At 42.1% G+C, this 19,184-nt stretch overlaps 1 protein-coding gene across 12 annotated transcripts in view; it reads left to right on the forward strand.

Annotated features, from left to right (window-relative positions):
* The first annotated feature begins 15,963 nt into the window (after positions 1-15,963).
* Positions 15,964-19,184, forward strand: part of KNDC1 (kinase non-catalytic C-lobe domain containing 1) — a 71,190-nt gene continuing 67,969 nt past the window's right edge. For 10 of the 12 annotated variants that reach the window (XR_014548910.1, XR_014548911.1, XM_083616814.1 and 7 more), the window contains exon 1: positions 17,323-18,466. Coding sequence is in view for 9 of the 12 variants with exons in the window: in XM_083616821.1 (XP_083472947.1) it covers positions 18,286-18,466 (181 nt within the window). In the remaining 3 variants the exon portion in view is untranslated. Of the gene's footprint in view, positions 16,343-16,649; positions 16,899-17,322; positions 18,467-19,184 lie in introns of those variants that run through there. The other 2 variants (XM_083616819.1, XM_083616820.1) reach the window with 2 other exon arrangements.

A 19,184-nucleotide genomic window follows, 5' to 3' on the forward strand; every position in this document is an offset into this window, starting at 1 on the left:
TGTCACTGGTGAAATAACCCTACAAAGATATTGGGGGAGTTCTGATGGCTGCATATCTAAAAGTCTACCAGATTTGTAGTAGGGTTTGCACCAAATCCTAAAGCTTCTAAGCTGGTGGATCTTGGGTACAAGATTGTGCTCTCAATCACTTGTTTGGTTAAGCTTCTAGCTGCACTTGTCATTAATCTTGATTCTTATGTTTTCCTTGGAATTAAGCCAGCCTTGAACAGCACACAACTCTCTGTAGCAGCAAATCTTATTTCAGAATGAAGTTCTCAGAAACATTACCTGACTCAGGGATTCCAAGAATATTGCTGTCTTCCTGAACTTCCGCCCATTCCTGCTTGTAAATAGAAACCTCTTTTGACAGCTGAGCAATGGTATACACCCGTCACGCAGGGCTCTTCAAATGCTTTCAAGATAAACAATTTAATTCATTACTTTTTCAGTGCCTGTCTCATTTTCTAAACTCCTATAGGAGGAAGTACTGTACTTGCTTCCTTTTTCAGATCCAGAATGCACATGGAATAAAATAACTTTCCTCCTAACAAACATTCTGAAGGTTTGTCTTATTGGTTCAAATAGTTCATGGAAAATGCAAAATAGATTCACAGTCAGAAGTCTGTATAAGCCACAGTGCTAGATATTCAAGCTATTAAGGACCTTCACAAAAACTGTATAGCTAGAGACAGAGTCCATAATTGACTCTGTATCCAACAAGCTGTTTTAAACTGCAGCTGTGTTATATTTTATCTAGGCTTTTAATTGTTAATTTGGGAAGGCTTTTTTTTTTGGCAGCTGCTGGTGGTGGTTTTATCTGCAGTTTTAACTTTCTTGTACTTTGCACTATTTTATTTTAAGTTTTTTACTTAACACAATTTGTAAAAATAAAAAGACCATCCAAGCAGCTTACAGAGACTGTAAACAAATATATACATTATTGTTAAAAACCAGAAGTTAAAAGCAAGCTGACCTGAAAGAATTCAAAATGTAAAATAAAAATAAAAATGAGCTACTAAAAATGTACAGGCCCTGCCCTTCTCTTTTGTTGTCCCCTTCCCATATTGACTTCTTTTGGAAGGCTACAGAGGAACATAACTAAAATTTGGGGGAGTCTAGCTGTAGGGCTTATAAATTCCCACCTTTCACACTGCAATCTGAGCGTGACTAGGCTGTTTTTCTTTTCCAAGGATAAGTATTATGTCAGGAGTTAGGCTCATTATCTCAGTGGAAGGACCCACTTCAGCCAGGCAACTTGAGAGTGCAGAGCAAGCCAGTGAAGAGGTTGTGTCCCAAGAAGCAGGTGTGTCCTGGGGAGATGGGGAGTGGTCTAAGAAGAGTCCTGAGGGCAAGACAGAGCAGCCTGGGGGAACCACATGCATCACCCAAGGCCTGAGGTTTAAGCTGATGAATGGGTAGGCTCCCTTGCTTCTCATCCAGCACAGTTTTTGTTGTTGTCTTTTTTAAGTCTATACATGCTGGCTGGTTTGCAGCGTTCCGTCGCACATTGTCAGTCTCTACGCTGCCCATTCTTCTTCATTATGGCTCATGATGACAACTTTGTGTTATAAAGTGCTGTTAGTGAAGAAAGCAATCAATAGACAGTGAGTCAGTACTGGAAACCCAATCCTAGTATGCAAAACCAGCAACACGAATTCCTCGTATTTGACTGAACTTCTCTTCTGAACCACACAGTGAAATTTTCAATTGAAAAGTTAACCATCAAACATTTATCCATTTCCTTTTAATCTTAGTCACCTCATTGAGTTTTTGGTCCTTGGAGTGATTGTTAGGAATGCAGATCATTTATATAGCACTATTCTGTCTCTCCTCCCCCCTTCCATCTTATCTATACCAGTGGCAAACCTTTGAGATACACAGTCTGGAAATTGTTCCGTTTGAAATTATGGAGGCAATTTGGTATTGATTAGTTAAAATGAATGCTTCCTGTTGAAAATGGACTTTTGAAAGTATGCTATAAATGAAGTAGATAGGAAAAGATGCAGGCGTGCCAGCAGGGGGGAAATGCAACAATAATCTTACATTTCTAATTGATAGCAGGGAAGTTCAAGTGACACAAGGTTCTTCTTTGAAACCTTACAATTTACAAGGAGCCATTTGTTATACTTTCAGTTCATAGAAAAAGATACAGCACATCTCTTAGTGGTTGGCAGTGAAGGAGACAAGGCTGTATGGTATTGAATTTTCATGCTCTCCTCTTGACAGTACGGTGCCTGAACTTGAAGAACACAAGAATAAAGGGGTAAACACTCTTGGTGGAATTAATAAATCGCTTTATACATGGATGTGCCCCAAGAGAGAGCTTACCAGGGAGTTGGGGGAAGCCCTCGCCTGCAAGAACTGAGGCAGACATTCCCACCTTGGGATGCTGTCCCAACCTAGCCTGACTGAATCCATGGCAGAGCAAGTGGCAACATTCCAGATGGGGATAAGCAACAGAGAGAGAGTGGGGAAGGGATGTGTCTGGTCTGCCCCAGATAAAAGGCTTTTTCTCTCCCTTCTCAGACAGAAGAGGGGGCCAGGAGATTGGTGGGACTTACCTGAGAGAAGCAGATGCAGGAGAAATCCAATCCATTTCACATTTAAAGGCAAGTCTCCCTAATTCACACTTTCCAAAGCAACATGTGGACCAAGCTGTGGACTCGGCTATCCTGCATAACATGCACTCCTACACACTGTGCGATATAGTTCTCCCCCCAAGCGACATGTACAAAAATGCATGTGCCAGAGTAAAGTGTGCACAAAAGTGCATCTGTTAGTAAAAATAAGACATAATAATGTGTAATATTGGGGAAAATTGATTTGCCAAAATGTGTGCAATAGGGGACAAAGTTGTGCATATCAGGAGAAATTGGCATCAGTATGCTGGTGTATTTTCATAATGCTTTTAAAAGAAATAATAATACTAATCACCAACTAATGTGGAGAACTGATGCTAAGATTGGAAAAATAGGCAACTGATAGAAAATGAAAACATCAGATTGGTCCATTCCTTGTACCACTTAGCAAACTCTGTGACCAGCAGCCCAGAGAACTTCTCCATTCTTCCCTGTTCTTCCCTATTCCATTGTTTGATTCTTTGTACAGGCCAGATTATTTCTGTTTCTGTTTCCAGTGAACTAACTGAGACAGGACCCTTTGCTTTGGGTAGTTAAAAAGTTGATATTACTCTCTCATGTTTTTTTTCTGTTTACTCTCAGTAAAGATGGGAAAAGATTTCCCTCCAGGACTGCCCCACCCATGAGGCCAGTTGAGGTGACTCACTCAGGTGGCAGGATCCACAGGGGCAGTGTATCCTGATGTAGATCTTTCTGTCTTGTTCCTGATGTAGATCTTCACTCACACCTTCTTCCCTGGTGGAGAGGCGCCATTTTGTGGTTCGCCTCAAGTGCCAAAAATGTCATGGGCTGGCCTAGCAGCTTGCTGGCTTTGCCCCTTGCTCTTTCTTAAGGTGAAAAGGGCCGCCTTAGAGCTAGGGTGCACCCGCAGGGTTAAAGTATATGAGGTCGGATTGCCCTAGTCCAATCCCACCTGTTCTAACTGGCAGCAGCCCTCCACAGTATCGGGTAGAGAGAGATCTTTAACCCCCCCCAACTGTTACCTGTTCCTTTTACCTGAAAATGGTGGGGATTGAATCTGGGGCCTTCAGCACAGCAAGTATATGTTCCTCCGCTGAGCAATGCTCTCTTCATTTACCTTGGAACATAAAACTCATTACTGGTCTCTGAGCTGAAGTAGTCATGGATGATTGTGTCAACACACTTCATTATTATGCTGCTGATCGTAATAGTACAGATAACGGAGACAGATGAGAGAAAGGACAAAAATAGAACTTACACACATCTAGTCAAGTGAGCTCGGTACACACACGCAGGGCTTTTTCAGCAGTGATTACCACAGCAGTTCTGAGAGTTGATGAACCAAGACATTTTTAAAACTGAGCATTGATTTGCTTCACTGTGAGGAGTCCCTCAGGACAAGCCTTGAGTTGAAATAAGAATACAATCAATTATTCTATAGGTGGGCTTTTATTTCTTGGTTTAGATGTACAAGTATGGATCCAATGGTACAGGCTGTGTATATTGGCCCTGCCTTCATGGTAACTGTTTCATTTTGTATCTATGAAATTATTTAAATGAGGATGAAGAAAAGGCAAGACAAGTTTCTTCCTTTGACACACGCTTCCATCCCCTGCTCAAACTAAGGAGAGTCACATGCAGAAACAGCCTTCAATGGGCATATCACTTGTTGGACACACACTGGCTGTGCACTCAATTGAACGAATATAGTGAGTGAATGCTGTCTATCTATTGTTTTTATGGGATGTGCAAATGCAGTAGCAGCTAGTGAGGCAGTGTGGATGGCGCATGGTTGCTCTCCCAAATGCTTAGCACAGTCCTCTGAAAGGAATTGCATCTACACTTGGCTGCACATCTGGATAAATATTCAACGAACTCATAATTCATCTTCCAGAAAGTGACATTCATGCTGGAGTCTTCTTCTATGGTTGAATTTCCTTACTTGGGTGTCTGGCTTCACAGAATCTGCCCAGGTAAAAGTTGGCTTACATAACTGAGAGGATGGGCTCTGGCAGGTGTCCTAGGATGGACACACTGGGTATATAGTCTTTGAGATGAATTCCTTCCCCCACTTGCAATCTTTTCACCTGCAAAGTTAGGGAGTATGATTTGTCTTTAGTACATAACTACCGAGATTTCAAAACTTGGGAGAAAAACAAGGGGCTGCCTTATACCTGAAGCTTCTATTCTCACATCAGTTAAAGAGCAGGTGAAAAGCCACATTATATGCTGGAGCAGCATTAGCTACTGAAGGACACAGCAACCCAGACATGTTTTGTTGTGTTATCAGACAAGAATGGCAGGCAGGGGATATGAGATCTCTTGTTCTCAGTCTGGCCTTTACGTAAATTGATTGCTAAGGTTGAGCCAACTTGATATTTCTGACTTCCATTTAACAAGGCAAAACTCCCTTTTTGTGCCACTGAAGCTAGTTTGTCTTACCTGCTAACCGTATTGTCTTTTTCTCACCTAGACAACAAAAGCTAGGTTTTTCTGGAAACTTATTTCCATCCTGTCTCCTAATCACCCTTAAACATCTGTATATCAAACTAGTTAGATAATGTGAAGAATTGAAATTTAGAGTTTTCTTCCTGTACGAGTTTGCATCATCATGGACAATAGGAAAGATCTACTACACAGATTGGCTTTTCATAATACCTACCTCTTGAAGGCATTAGTTGGTCCAGAGATAAGGAGTAGTAGATGATACTTAAATCTCTACTAAAGGGCAAGAGTGAATTTACCTGGGATATTCTTTTGAACAGAGCCTTCTGTTATGCAGAATATTCATATTAAAGTTTCTTAGGGTCAGCTGAGTTGGCCACCTGCTTCCAAGGTCCTGGAATGATTTTTTTTTTAATTAGATGTTAATTCTTTGAACACTCTATGTTTATGGGCTCTACTGTTAGACTTGTTCATCAGTACTCTTGATCAGGACCTTGTACAGAAATAAATGAGCTTTCCACCTCAAGAATGAGTTTCAAAGCTTCACCAAAGAACAGTCTTAAATATGTTAGGAAAGATAAATTGTACAAAGTAACACATTGCTCTCAAATAGCAGGCAATGTGGTTCAGTCCTTTAAGCCCTTTATGTAGTTCAGTAAACTCTCCTCTCTCTGATCCCAGAGAGATCCTAAACTTGTTCAGCATTGCGGAACTTGGCTTCATATGCCACTGCTGTTAGAGATCAGCAGTTCAGGTTTCTGGCAATGAGTAATCAGGTAGCCTAAGCCTGTGAAATGGAAAAACACCAGCCTCTGCTTTCATCTAGAGTGAAACCTCTCGCTTAATGTAAACTTACCTGCTTTGCAAATGCAAATCTTTAGAGAAGTTTTAATTTCAGTTGATACAAACATTACATTTTAACACCTATCCAGTGTGATCACATTTTATGAGTATCAAAATGTTTTCTGAACAATAACTTCACAAAAAGGCCTCAGTTTATACTTTCCTGGAGGAAAGCATGAGAGCATGCATCTGTTATGGCTGCTGCTGCCATTTTACAAGCATGCTGCAAATATGCGTGGAGAGGTATCATTATAATTTACTATAACCTTGGAAATGCTAAAAGGATTTGCAAACCAAATTTATCACTCTTTCAAGAAGAAACAAATAGGCAACTGTTCAAGAATGTAACACATAAAAGCTCCTTTCTATCTTAGTCCTAACAGTTTAGCAGAAAAGTCTCAACATGGGAAGTGATCGACATTTTTCACTCATTCCAATTGGCCTCCTTATTTAGCAGTTAGCTCTTTGTGTAAAAGTACAAAATGAACATTTGATGAAATTCATGGAAGGAATGAATGCTCTATTTTATATTCCACATCAGTGAATAAAGTTATTGATAGCTAATATGTAATCTTTTGGGAGCACAGCAAGAAAATTCTTCTACATTTTCCCCACTTACATTCACAATTCATTGAGTAAATTTGTTTCCTTTATTCTCCCCCTCTTGGGGATAAAATTAAAATAAAAAGACAAAACAGAGCTAGTGTCCTCTCTTTTCTAGCTTTTGAACACCAGTGATTGATGTAATTATGTAAAAATTGATAGAAAAAATGGGATCGGAGACCTTTGTGAAACAACACAGCATATGGATTGATTCAAATCTACATCTCCAGAATAGAAACATGATTAATAATGTGTCCAAAACAATAACCATAGAATACCTTAGAGGTTACTGGAATCAATTTGCAAATAAAAAACAACTCATCCATCTTATGACTTTCACAATATGAAACAGAAGGTACAGTGTTTTCTTCTTAAAAGTTCAGGTACTTCTGAAAGAAAAAGACAAATATTGGGCAGTATAGTCCCAAGTCATACTCAGAATAGACCCAATAAAATTAACAGACTTAAACTAGACTTATAGCTAACTTCAGTCCATTTGTTACAATAGGTCTACTCTGAGTATGACTTGGTTGGATACCACCCACTGTTGTGTTTGAAGTCACTCTGATACTTTGGGTACTATATTACTGAGGTATGCATTGGTAGCAATGCTACACATATTTGCTCAGAAGTAAGTCCCACTCTGTTCAATGGGGCTTCCTTCCTGGTAAGTGCAAATAGGAAGCACAACACAGCTTTTTAAGGGCAAACGTGCTTATGATTCCACTGTTAGAGATTACCCTGTGAATCAGGGAGTCGCTGGTTTGAATTAACTGTTTGCTGTGAACTCACTAAGTGACTCATTGCCGTCCATTCTGCAGTATGCCCCCCGCATTGCTTCTGAGGCCACTCCAGGTTTAGAGCACCTGTAGCTTAAGCTTAATAAGTTTCATAGTAGATCTGCCCCTGCCTGCACCATCTCCAAATCTGCACTGGAGGATTGTGGTGAGGGGGAATCCAGATTAAGGGAGCACACAAGGGGAGGGGGAGAGCATTCCAATGTGGAACATTCCACTGATGGAATATCATCCAATGTTTGACAACTATGTGAGGCTGGTAGAGACTTCAGGTCCCTTGTGCCTCTCTCACCCAACCCTTCTCCAACTCAAGCTACAATGCTCAGACCCAATGTACTCAAGAGCCGTCCTGTAAACCAAGCATGGCTGAGACTGCTCTCCAGCAACACATCTCTCTGTCCATAACACAGCCAGGGGGTGATCTATGGGAGAAAGAGAATGGTCTTGGGTTGTCTTCTAGTTCTCAGATTCAAGGATCCATTCTGCAATTGGGGGCGGGGGGAAATCTAGATACTGTTCCTAATGACTGGATATACTATTATTCTTTGAAAGAGAGAATATATTCTATACAAGTGACTACGTATTTCAATTTTTCCAGTTTAGAGGCTCCCTCAAAAAAATCTACTGTTTCAGAGTGGCAATTTATTTGTGGTTGCATTTCTGTATCAATATAATGCAAATCTGTAGCTTGTTGTTCCAAAGAGCTACATAATTTTGGAGTAAAAGTAACACAAGGTACATTGCCGATTGCAGCCAGGTTATGGTAAATGGACTGTAACTAACAGCATGACAATACTAAAATGGACTGAGCCCCACTGATTGCTAAATAAGGATTAGCCTGGCAGAATATTGCTATCAGATGATATGATGTTTCTCTCATATTGATTTTGTTCCAGTTTGTGGAACTATTTTTGTTGTTGTTTACATATTTATAAACCACACTTTGTCTAAAAAAATACAGCAAGGCAGTATCCAACATACAAAATAGCAATAAAATCATCAAAACATAGACTAGAGCAGCTTGGGGGGGAATGCATTGTTGTATTTATGATATAACATTACAGAAAATATGAAAAATGTGAATGGTAGGCAAGTTTGATTTAGCTATAATGATGAAATCATGTTACTCTTCTTTTATGCTACTTTGTTAAAGCTGGCCATCTGTGGTCCCATCCTGACTAGGGTTTTGGTAAGGGTGTTATGCAACATGTCATTGGCATAGTGATGGATTTAAACTGGACCATCCACACATTATTCTGCTTTATGAGTTGTTTTGAAATGCTTCCCTGGTGCTATCACAATTACGCTGTCTGCAGGGGCACTCTTGAACAGTCGTGCAATGAAAGAGAGACAAAAACGTTTGTGATATAAAATGTTAAAAGGTGGTATTCAGCTGAGTTTTTATTCAACATAGATTCATTGAAATTGATTAACATAATTAAGGTAGGTCCATTAATTTCAAGGAGTCTATTCTAAATTCTCCTCTGATTTCAGCAGGAAGCACTAGGAAACTGGGATGAGGCTCATATTAGCTTAACATCAGTCTATAAGTGGTTGACACTGAAATTGCTCCCCCAAGCTGCACTGATTCTGTGTGATCGGTTCCAGTCTGGCTGGCAGATAGCGGTCCTGAACTCTCTGCAAAAACTGGGCCTTGATCCTCAAGCCATCTTAAATTTGGGATTGGATCAAGCAAGATCTGTGGTTAGGCAAAGAATTACGGGCATAGAGAGACAACAGGACTGCTTGAGGTCCCCTGATTACATAACTGCAGAACACGAGAGATATGTTGCTGTCCCGGCAGCATACCTCCATTTCCTTGTATCCAGAAATCCAGAATTGACTCTCGCCAGAAGTTCGGCTCTGCCCTCACCAATTCTGGAAGGATCTTTTGGAAAAGTCCCATACGCCCAGAGACTTTGTGCCTGCTCATTAGGGGAAATAGGAAGTCCTGAACATTTGTTTTGTAGATGTCCTTTTTATGACGAGGCACATAGAGATACCATTGACCCTCATCTGGTGAAGCTTGCTGACCTTCCGGACAAGCCAAAACTAAATTTTCTCCTCTTAGGCAAAAATCACAAGACAACTTGCATAGTCACCAGATTTTGCGCACAGATTTGTAGGTGCAGAACACCCCCTGGAAAACTGCCATAGCCAGCCTCCAGGGTCAATCCGCATGTTAGTCTAATTTTAGGTCTTTTCGTGTATATGCAAGTATTTCAATTTTAATCTATAAGCTGTTATTATATACTGTTTTAAATGTCTATTTCACTTTTGTGAAAGTAGTCTCAGTTGTGCTTCTTGAAATGGTCTTTGACCATAATAATAAATTATTATTATTGTTATTATTAACAGGTGCAGCCTTCCTCTAACTTCATATTTGTGCCAAGCAAAGTTGTATTTGTTGGATTTCTACTTCTTATGCAGCTATAAAAGTGAGAGCTATAAAATGTCAGGAGACTATGGTATCATCCCAGCTGATTTGAGGTGATAAAATTACGAAAGATATTTGTGTTTGGCATTTCTTAAAAGTGTAGCCTGCTGCTTTAAGCTACATTTAGATTATCCTGAAAGCTGTGGTTCTGAAAACAATGTCTGTTGTTATGTAATACATGAAGCAACAAATGGCTGCTGAGTATGATTAATTGCTAAAACTAACTTGAGACATTTCATTGATCTCTGAAGCCATTTATTGCAAGTTTCAAAGCAATAGGAGATCATTGCTATTATATTCAAAACTGTAAAGTCAAAATGTAAAAAAGGGCATGTGTATTTCTCACATTCCTTCTTAACATGCCTTTTAACTTTGTTCTTGGGCTCTTCTCTGACATTCACTTTAGAGATATGAACCGAGATCAATAGCCAAGCAACCACATTGTTAAATGCTGATTAAATTATTGAGGGTAGATGGCATCTGATGTAGGGCATTTAAGGAGGGTTATTGATTCCAAATTAGATTTGCCAGGACAATTGTGGCTCTATTTGCTAATAGAGGTTTTTTTCCTGCATTTCTGGTTTCTTAATAAATAGCTGAGATATCTCGGTCCATAGAGCATGAGACTCTTAATCTCAGCTTCATGGGTTTGAGCCCCACGTTGGGAAAAAGATTCCTGCATTGCAGGGGTTAGACTAGATGACCCTCATGGTCCCTTCCATCTCTATCATCCTTTGATTCTATGAACAAAAAGTATTTAGTATTTGTTGAGTGAAAGGAAAACTAAACACTGTACTGTATAGAACTTGGAGTAGAGGGGTAGGGAGATATAATCTAATTTACACAACAACAACAAATACAAAATAATTAAAACTGGAGGCAGAGAAGTCTAATGCTGAAATAAAAACCACAGCATTTTAGTCTTAGGCAATCTTATGAGTGCTAGGACTTATTTTTTAAAAAGCTGGAAATTAATTCCACAAATAAGGAGTAATAACAGAAAAAATTACTAAGAGGCAAGTGGGTTGATTTTAAAAATAATACCTGTCTGATTCTGAACTAGTTTGGGCATGGGAGGCTCCATATTTGCGATTTTTTAAAAAAAACCAAGTCTAATTTGAGTTCAGTTCCCCAGTTTTGCCACTGCCAAAACCAGGTTAGAACACAACTTTCAGTATACTTTTGCACACAGTGGGAAAAGGGGCACCTATTAAAAAAGTGGAGTCGGGAGTTCTCTGAATATTGAATATGGTTTCCCCTAAATCCAGCCTAAATCCAAAATGGGTGTGTACCGGTAATTTGTAAACACACTCTTCTCCCTCCCTCTTAGTCAACCACCAATCTACATGAAATGGCCTGTGGCACCGTCTTTATAGGCCTCTGTTGTTGTTGTTGTTGTTGCTGTAGTTGTCAGAGAGCTCCAAGGAGAAATCCATTAGAAAAGCACAGCAACAAAAGCTGCGGCCTCAGAAGTCTTTACATACTTGTTAGGTGTTCAGGATATAAAATAATCTCCAGTACTGTAATAGTAAGTAGAGTGGAAGCTGGTTGCATGCCACAGGTGATGGGGACTGCGGTTTCTTCGCCCCTGGATCTTGTGTGTACATGTTTGTTTAATGGCAGGAAGTTAAGAGCACGGCAAGACATTATTTGCTTTCTTCACTGCTGCATTTGCACTGCTGCTTCACACAGGGCTGCAGTCAGACATTGCCAGAATGTTTTCCTCCTGCTTAAATAATGATGCAATTGCTCTGGAGAAAGGGAGAAATTAAAGAGAGAGAGAGAGAAAGGAATAACGGCTTTCAGAGAGACGGTGTTAATGAAACTGCTATTAAAAGAGGAGCCATTGTAATAAAAGTTAAAAGAAGTGAAACTGAATGGCTCGACCATGCAAAAGGACTGAGTATTTTTACTGCACCCCTCTGGTTCTTGTGGTTTCACCCAAACTAAATTAAAATGAACACCTTCAGGCAACCCGGCAGTAAACAAAACTCTTCAAAATAGAGTATGCTTCTAATTACAGTGTAACAAATGTGTACTCTTTCATCTACAATAGCGCCCCCCCATAAAATGTAGTACAGTCGTTTATGATTAGACAATCTAGAAACCAGACTTACCAAGTTCTTATAATGAACTAGAGGGGGGAAACCCCAGTAATTTAAACTAAAAAGCACAACTAATGAGAAAAGAGCCACCATACCCAGTGGCGTAGCGTGGGTTGTCAGCACCCGGGGCAAGGCAAGTAATTTGCGCCCCCTAACCCGTGGATTTGCGCCCCCTAACCCATGGATTTGCCCTAACCCCAGATGTTGCGCCCGGTGCGGCCGGCCCCCCCTGCACCCCCCACGCTACGCCACTGACCATACCAAATCCTCCGTTCAGGTTTTTTCTTATGTTATCTCTGCCGTATCTTGCTTATGAAAGTGAAGCCTCCAAAACCGATTGGCTGGGCTGCTGTGATGGAACAGAATGTTCCTAGCCACTTCATGCTCGAGGAACAACACTGACCTAGTCTGCACATCAGTGCAGGCACCTCCTTAACTATGGCTTGAGTGTGGTTTGTTTCATTTCCTCACCCAAATCAGCTGTCAAGCAACGAAGCTACTAGGCAAGAGTCACTAGAAAATGGAGCTGCTCTCAGCATTCCACCCCCGTTGGCATTTTTCCCCAAACTGACATTGCTGCTAATGTAGCCCAGTAATAGGTTCATTTCCCCCCTGCCCCCAGCTCAATTCTGCCCTGTCTGCACATTGCTTCTGTTCACAACTGTGGCTTTAGCTCGGCTGCATTTCTGCCTGCATATTCTTTCAGAAAATGTGAATTAGGTCTGTTTCCCTTTAAATGCAAACTGAATCTCCCATTCCTGCCTGACTGTTTTTACAACTAACAGATGAAACTACTTAAGTGTGCATTTGTGTTGCAGTCCTTCAGCTGCTGCCCCACATCAGCTGAGGTTTAGGGGACAGTTAGGCCATCCAGCCCAGTGAGAGTGATGCTTATTAAAGTCAAAATATAATTCATAGTAACAGCCTATTGTTTGTTTGGGGGAAAGAGAAATGAAAAAGTGTGGTTATAGAGTGGAAGAGTAGGCTAAAAGGGATAAACAACTGCAAGCTGCAAAGGAGTATGGGTGTTTCTTTCTTGAGAGAGCAGAAGTAAGGGGTAACTGGTTGTTTGACAATTGCCAAGATTGCTAAGATTCCCACACCATCACTCTCACAGGTGACCAATGGAAAGAGAAATGCTAATATGGCTAGGCAATGCCAGTAGCTGGGTGCCACAGAGACTTAATGGGTGTCAAGTAGAGAGACAGCTGAGGGTGGGAATTAGACTGGGTGGATGAAACAAACCATAGCTAATTGAATAATCTGCAGGACATCTTTTGGCTTAATGGTGGTTTCTTCAATAAAGCATGGTTTAATAATGCTTTAATCGGACATGCGAACGGGCCAAAGTTCTTCTCATACATTATATTTTTGTAATTACTCAAGAGAGAAAGATTTGCCTGAGTTCATGTTAGCTGAACTGAAATCAGGAACATATTGATTTGTCGAACAGTCTCTTTGCCACTATATTACGCTTGCTTTTCTATGAAACTCCATGCAGCCTTAGATCTTATGAAGAAACCCTGCTCTGTGAGCAATCGCAATTGACAGCTAGTTTGTCTGCCATAAGGAACAGAGCATTCTCTGTTGTGCTGTCACAATGGTTGGATTTCCTCCAAATCTTTATTATCTGAAAGACTGAGAAGAAGGCATCTGGTGTGGGAATATTTTTTTTCCAAATTTGTACTGTGTTTCATTAACAATTTTATTGCAATATTAGTTTTATTTTATCCATGTGTAACCTAGCAGTTTATGCGTTAGAGAAAAGTGGCTGAAAAATATAATTAATAATAATTGACTGGCTTGGCTTCCATTTTCTTCATGGAATCAGTAGAATTTCCAGGAGCTGGTCTAATTTTTGGTTGACTGCACAGTGGACCTTAATGTTCCAGTTTATGTTCTCATCTAATCCATACCATTTTTATCGGAGAAAGTATTTGGCTACCAACATTTAATGTGTTTTCTACAATGCAGCAAGAGAGATTAATGGGAGATAAGAATTGTAAAGCCATTTGTTAGATTAATGCTCAATAATACACCTTCCAACATTCCACATTAAGGAGTTGGGGTGTGCTTTGTAATATTCCATTTCTCGTACCAAGGATCACTATCTAAATCCCCTGACTCCCTTAAACACTGTTACATATTGCTAAAGGCTCTATGCTACATCAGTGTGCTGTATTTATTAACTCTGCAGTAACCTGTGCCTTCCATTGATTTAAATACTAAGAGAGTGATGGCTCTTTTGGTAAAGATAGACTAGAAAAACACAACTGTTCAAATTATACATCAGCAACTGCAGTGTGTGAAATGGCAGGCTGTGCACCGTGTGGCTCCTTAATATTCAGGCCCATGCATTTACCTGGAGACAAGATGAATCCATTACCCATTCATACACTTCAATTCTAAGAGATCTCAGGGGAGCAAAATCCTGAAGCTAAATCCAGTCTGAATCCAACACAGACCGACAGTGCAATCCTTTACTTCTTTACTCAGAAGTAAATGTTGTAAGATACAGTTACTGACGCACACTTGCACGCATGAAAGGTTTAACCTGAGCGCAGGCTGCTCTCTGCGGCCTTTTGTTTGCTCCCTTCCCGTCTCAGTCTCTTCGTGCTTCCTGGAACAAGCAAGAAAGAGCCATGTGGAATGGCTCCCATCTGCAAGAAAAACCAAGTAAACTGAATTGCTCTAAAAATGAGATTTTATAGCCTGCATCTTTGCTAACACAAAGACTGCATGATCCTGTTTGTAAGGAAACAAAGTTCTTTTCTTTCTAAGTTGTTTGGGACCTTTTTGCACCTTCAAATTACTGCCAACAGATGGAGACTTATTTTCGGTAACTTCTGGAACCTCTGTGAGTAAAATATTCACCTGTTTGCACAGCTAAGCGTCTGAGAATTATTCTAGTCTAAGTATTTGCATGGGGAACATTTGTTTAAAGGTGGATAAAGGCAGATGTACAGTAAATCCCACCAAGTTTAAATGTGCTTGAATCAACCACTTTTGTGCTAACTCTGCTACAGGAGAGTCAGGATCTCTCTTTCAAACCTTTCAACAGGTAAGTGGGCATAAGACTGCTGCCTAACAATGTGGCCCTAACCCCTTGAGCTGCGCTGCTGGAGGAAGTCAGGGTTAAGACCAAGGCAATCCTCTACCACCTGCTGCCACAGTAGAAGCTCCCCAGCTACTCCCAGAGGGATGGGAGCTACCACTGTGGTTCTCTATGTTGGTGACAGCTGCATAGGGTTCCTAGTTTTTCTGAACATTTCTAATCTGATTTTTTTTTCCTTATATCCTTTCAGAAGTGAATGTTGTAGGTAGGGAAAGTATCCAAGGATCAATATTTAATAAGGAGAAGCTGTCCCAATATACTGCAGAGTTGTTATTATTTTTTTTCAGCAACTTGACTTGTTCTGGGATGTGTGTTGATTTAAATATTTACAACGAAAAGGTTTCATCTTGCTTACCTGATGTGTTGTTATGCACTTTCCAACTAATGCATAATATGGCAAATTTATTTATATTTAAAGGTTTTTTTACAACCCAAAGAAGAAGAAGGGGCTGGGGAAAGGATCCCAGAGAGCCTTAAGCAATAAAGCAAGACAGTCCCTGCCTTCAAGCTTAGAGAGGGGTAAGGGCATTCTGATGCTCTTGACGCGACACCCTTGCTATGCTTGCATGGTGCTGAGCTTCCATTGCCATGCCGCTTCCCTTCTGCCTCTCAGTAAGCACCAGCACCCCACTGTGTTGGGAGGCCAGGACAGCAACAGAGGCCCACCTGCACCACCTTCCTGGTTGTTCCTTATTGGAGCGAAGAGGAAGAAAGCAAATTTGTGCATCAGTGCTTACAAGGTCCCCCAACCTTTTAAAAATAACCAGCTGAGGTGGGGCAGTCCCAGTTTTCTTCTATCTCTCCCTATTTTTGCCTTTCAGGGAAGCCTCCTTAAAATGCTGTTAGTGTTGCCATTCTCCAGGGTTTCTCTCCACTTGGCTCTAGAGTAGAGATGGGGCCCTTGGATGATGGTGAACTTCAGCTCTCATCATCCTTCACTGCTGGTGACATTGGCTTGGAGTCTGACGGCATCTGGAGTGCAACAGGACCCCAGCTTTTCTGTACAAATTAAATCTTTGAATGGAAATGCATTTTGTCTTTATATCATACACGTGTAACAGTCTGGAAATGAATGAGTCAGCACACAACACACCCACTCCACCACCAGCCTCTGAGGCTTGTTTTTGAACTGTTGACGACATACTGTATTCTGTTTTCTGCTTTGTTCTTTTAAGCATTCTCTTGTAGCTTTTAAATCAACCAAGGACAGGCTGCTGCGGCATAAATGAACAAAGCTTACAGCACTATTAAGAGCCTTCAACAGCGTGCCAGTATTAGAGAGGATGGGGCTCAGGTAGTGTCGCTTGAAATGAGAACTGGGCCATTACCCTATTTCATCTACTGACAATCCTAACTGGTCTTGTCTGCTCAGAAGTAAGTCACGCTGTGAGCCCCAGGTAAGTGCATCAGATTGCAGCAAAAGGCTAGGAGTGAGTGCCATTGAATGGCATTGTAGAAACATGCATAGGGCTGTGTTTTACTCTTCCATACACTGGAATCCTATGCACACTTCCCTTTTGCATAGACTCACATTGGACTGAACTGTCAGAATAATATTCAAGTCACTATGCAGATACCAGAACAACAACAAAAATGTGTTTACTTTTTAGTGTTCTGATTTCTCCACAGTGGCCCAATAGCCTTTTAGAAGTTTAACTCTTATTTAGTGTGGAATGACTTTTCTTTTCTTTTCTTTTTTCGAAGGGGGTCTACTTCTTGTGCATCTGGTGAAGTTTGGTTTGAAGTCTAAGAAAGCTCAGCATGGTTGGCCCAAGACATGTTGCTGCTGAAACGACATTTTGGCACCTGATTTGGCAAATCCAGCAAGTAGGTCTGTCCCTCCCGAGCAATGAAAATTGTTGTTGGTTACATACCACTCCAATCTCCAAGAGCAATGCAAGATTCCAGGGGCATCCCTAGCCATTGATGAGGTTGGCTCTGCCAAGGGCACAGGTAGGTGCAAAAACGGAGATGTTGAATGGCTTCCCTGCTGCTGCTTTTACATTTAAGAATGCAGTGGTGCCTTAATTCATTCCGGCGGTCCGTTCTTAACCTGAAACTGTTCTTAACTAGAGGCGTGCTTTCGCTAATGGGGCCTCTTGCTGCCGCTGCGCCGCCGGCACACGATTTCCATTCTCATCCTGGGGCAATGTTCTCAACTCGAGGTAACTCTTCCAGGTTAGTGGAGTCTGTAACCTGAAGTGTTTGTAACTCGAGGTACCACTGCAGAGCTTCCCTTGCAGGCTGCAGCCAGATCTGTTACAGAAAGCAGGCCTCACTACAATGTTGCAACTTGCCTATTAACACCTTATACCTTAGGGTACATATTTGCATCAGACTTCATGCTGAAATAAAACAGGCGTGCAAGAAGCCCAGAACTTTATTTTAATGCCCTGAAGGATGACTGGGAAAATATTAGCTAGAGTCTGACATTCATTCATTTATTGAGTTAAGGATGGGGGATCTCCCCCACAAAAAAACTTAAGACAAATAACCCCCCCGCGCATAGATACATTGAAACCAAGAGGAAAGCTAAATTTAATAACAATTACCCTTTCCTGACACCGGAATTGGCTCCCTGAAGCTCCAGCCTCCCTCTGCCTAAGGGCAAGACCAGACTTGTATGGACATAATTCAGTCCTTATCAGTGCAACTGTAGGCAATTTTATCCAGAAACTAAACTAAACTAAACCCCCTTGAGTTCAGTTCCATGCATGCCTACTTAAGCACGCGCTTCTGTGTTTCTAAGGGCTTAATAGCCAGGTATAGGATTGCAGCTTCACTTCCTAGTAGGATTGGAGCCCAAACTGCCTCAGATAACAGGGTGATCGTATAGGACCTTAATGCCTAGTATTGTACAGATTTTGGACTCCAACCTAGGTTGCCTCAAATAGCAGGACTGCAGCCTTCATCTCTAGCGCATGTATCTAGGATTGTAGCCCAAGTATAGCGCCTTCTGAGCTTTAGAAAGTGGGCTGCGTTCCACGTGGCGTTCCCTCTCCTTTAAAAACAAAACACTCCCTTCCCCGTCCAGTTCTTCGTTTCCTCCTTTCGTTCCAAATCGATCCCAAGGGAGGGCGGGTGTGTGTTTCTCTCGGGCCGGAGAGAGGCGGGGCGTCGCCTGGTGGGCGAAGGCGAGGCGCGAAGCAGCGTCTGTTGCCCTGGGCGCTCGTCTCCTCCGCCGGCTCTCCGGTCGGACAGGGCGGGGAGGCGGCGGCTCGGAGCTGCAAACTCGGCGTGGCTGAGAAGGGCGCGATACAGACGCGCACAGAAAGACCAGAAGAAAGTTCGAGCAGAGCCACAGGGCAGCCCTTCTCCATGGAAGCCTCGGGGCCCGGGCATGACTTCGGGGCGCGCTGCGCCAGGAGCGACGAAGCTCTGGTCCTTTAGACTGGCCTCTCCTCGGGCGGAGAGGCGTCTGCGCGCAAGCAGCCATGGGCGACTTTGCCAAGGAGCAGCAGCAGGCGGAGGACGAGGCGTGCTGCGACTTCGAGCCTTTGCCTGCGCTCTCGGAGGACGAGGTGAGCGTGGCTCGAGGCGAGGACAGAGCGGCCCGGGCGCCTGGCGCAAACTTGCCCTGGACGGTAGCCTCCACCCTGCGCGCCTTCCAGCTCCAGCTTCCCTCCCCGCTCGGCTGCTTTCTGTGTGTGGCGCATGTCTCGGGGCGGAGGGTGGAATCGCCCCTGTTAGGCCACTCCGGGGATAATGGGCTCTGGTTGACCTGCGGTTGTTGCCCTCCCGTGTTGTGGGAATGTAACCTAGGAACCACATTGCCATGGCCTGACAAGCGTTGGCCGCTATTAACCTTTCGGGGAATAGGCAGCAGCAGCAGCAGCTGGTCAAAATTGCTCCATAAAGGCGACTGGCTGAGCCCAGTCCACTTTTCAGTGAAAACTACCCCACATGCCTTTTAGAAAACAAAAGCACAAAAAGTGAACCTTTTGTACAGTCAGTTGCAAAGGAAATCTATTAAACAAGTTTTTAAAAGTAGGTAAAGAGAGGCTGCAGTCCTAACATGCTTGTTTGTTTTTTAAGCCTCATTGAAGTCAATGGTTGCTAAGTAAACACAGAGATAGAATCAAGCGGGTTTAATCCCTTAATGTAGGTAGAGAGGCTGCAGTCCTAGCAGATCTTGTTCTGAAAAAGCCTCCTTGAAATCCCTGGCTGCTACATAAAGGTACAGGATGACTTGTGACCTCTAAGCAAAGGGGGCTGAATCCCATAAAGTCAGCTGCCCCT

Source organism: Podarcis filfolensis (assembly GCF_964270895.1).
Source record: "Podarcis filfolensis genome assembly, chromosome: 5".
Classification (NCBI taxonomy): domain Eukaryota; kingdom Metazoa; phylum Chordata; class Lepidosauria; order Squamata; family Lacertidae; genus Podarcis; species Podarcis filfolensis.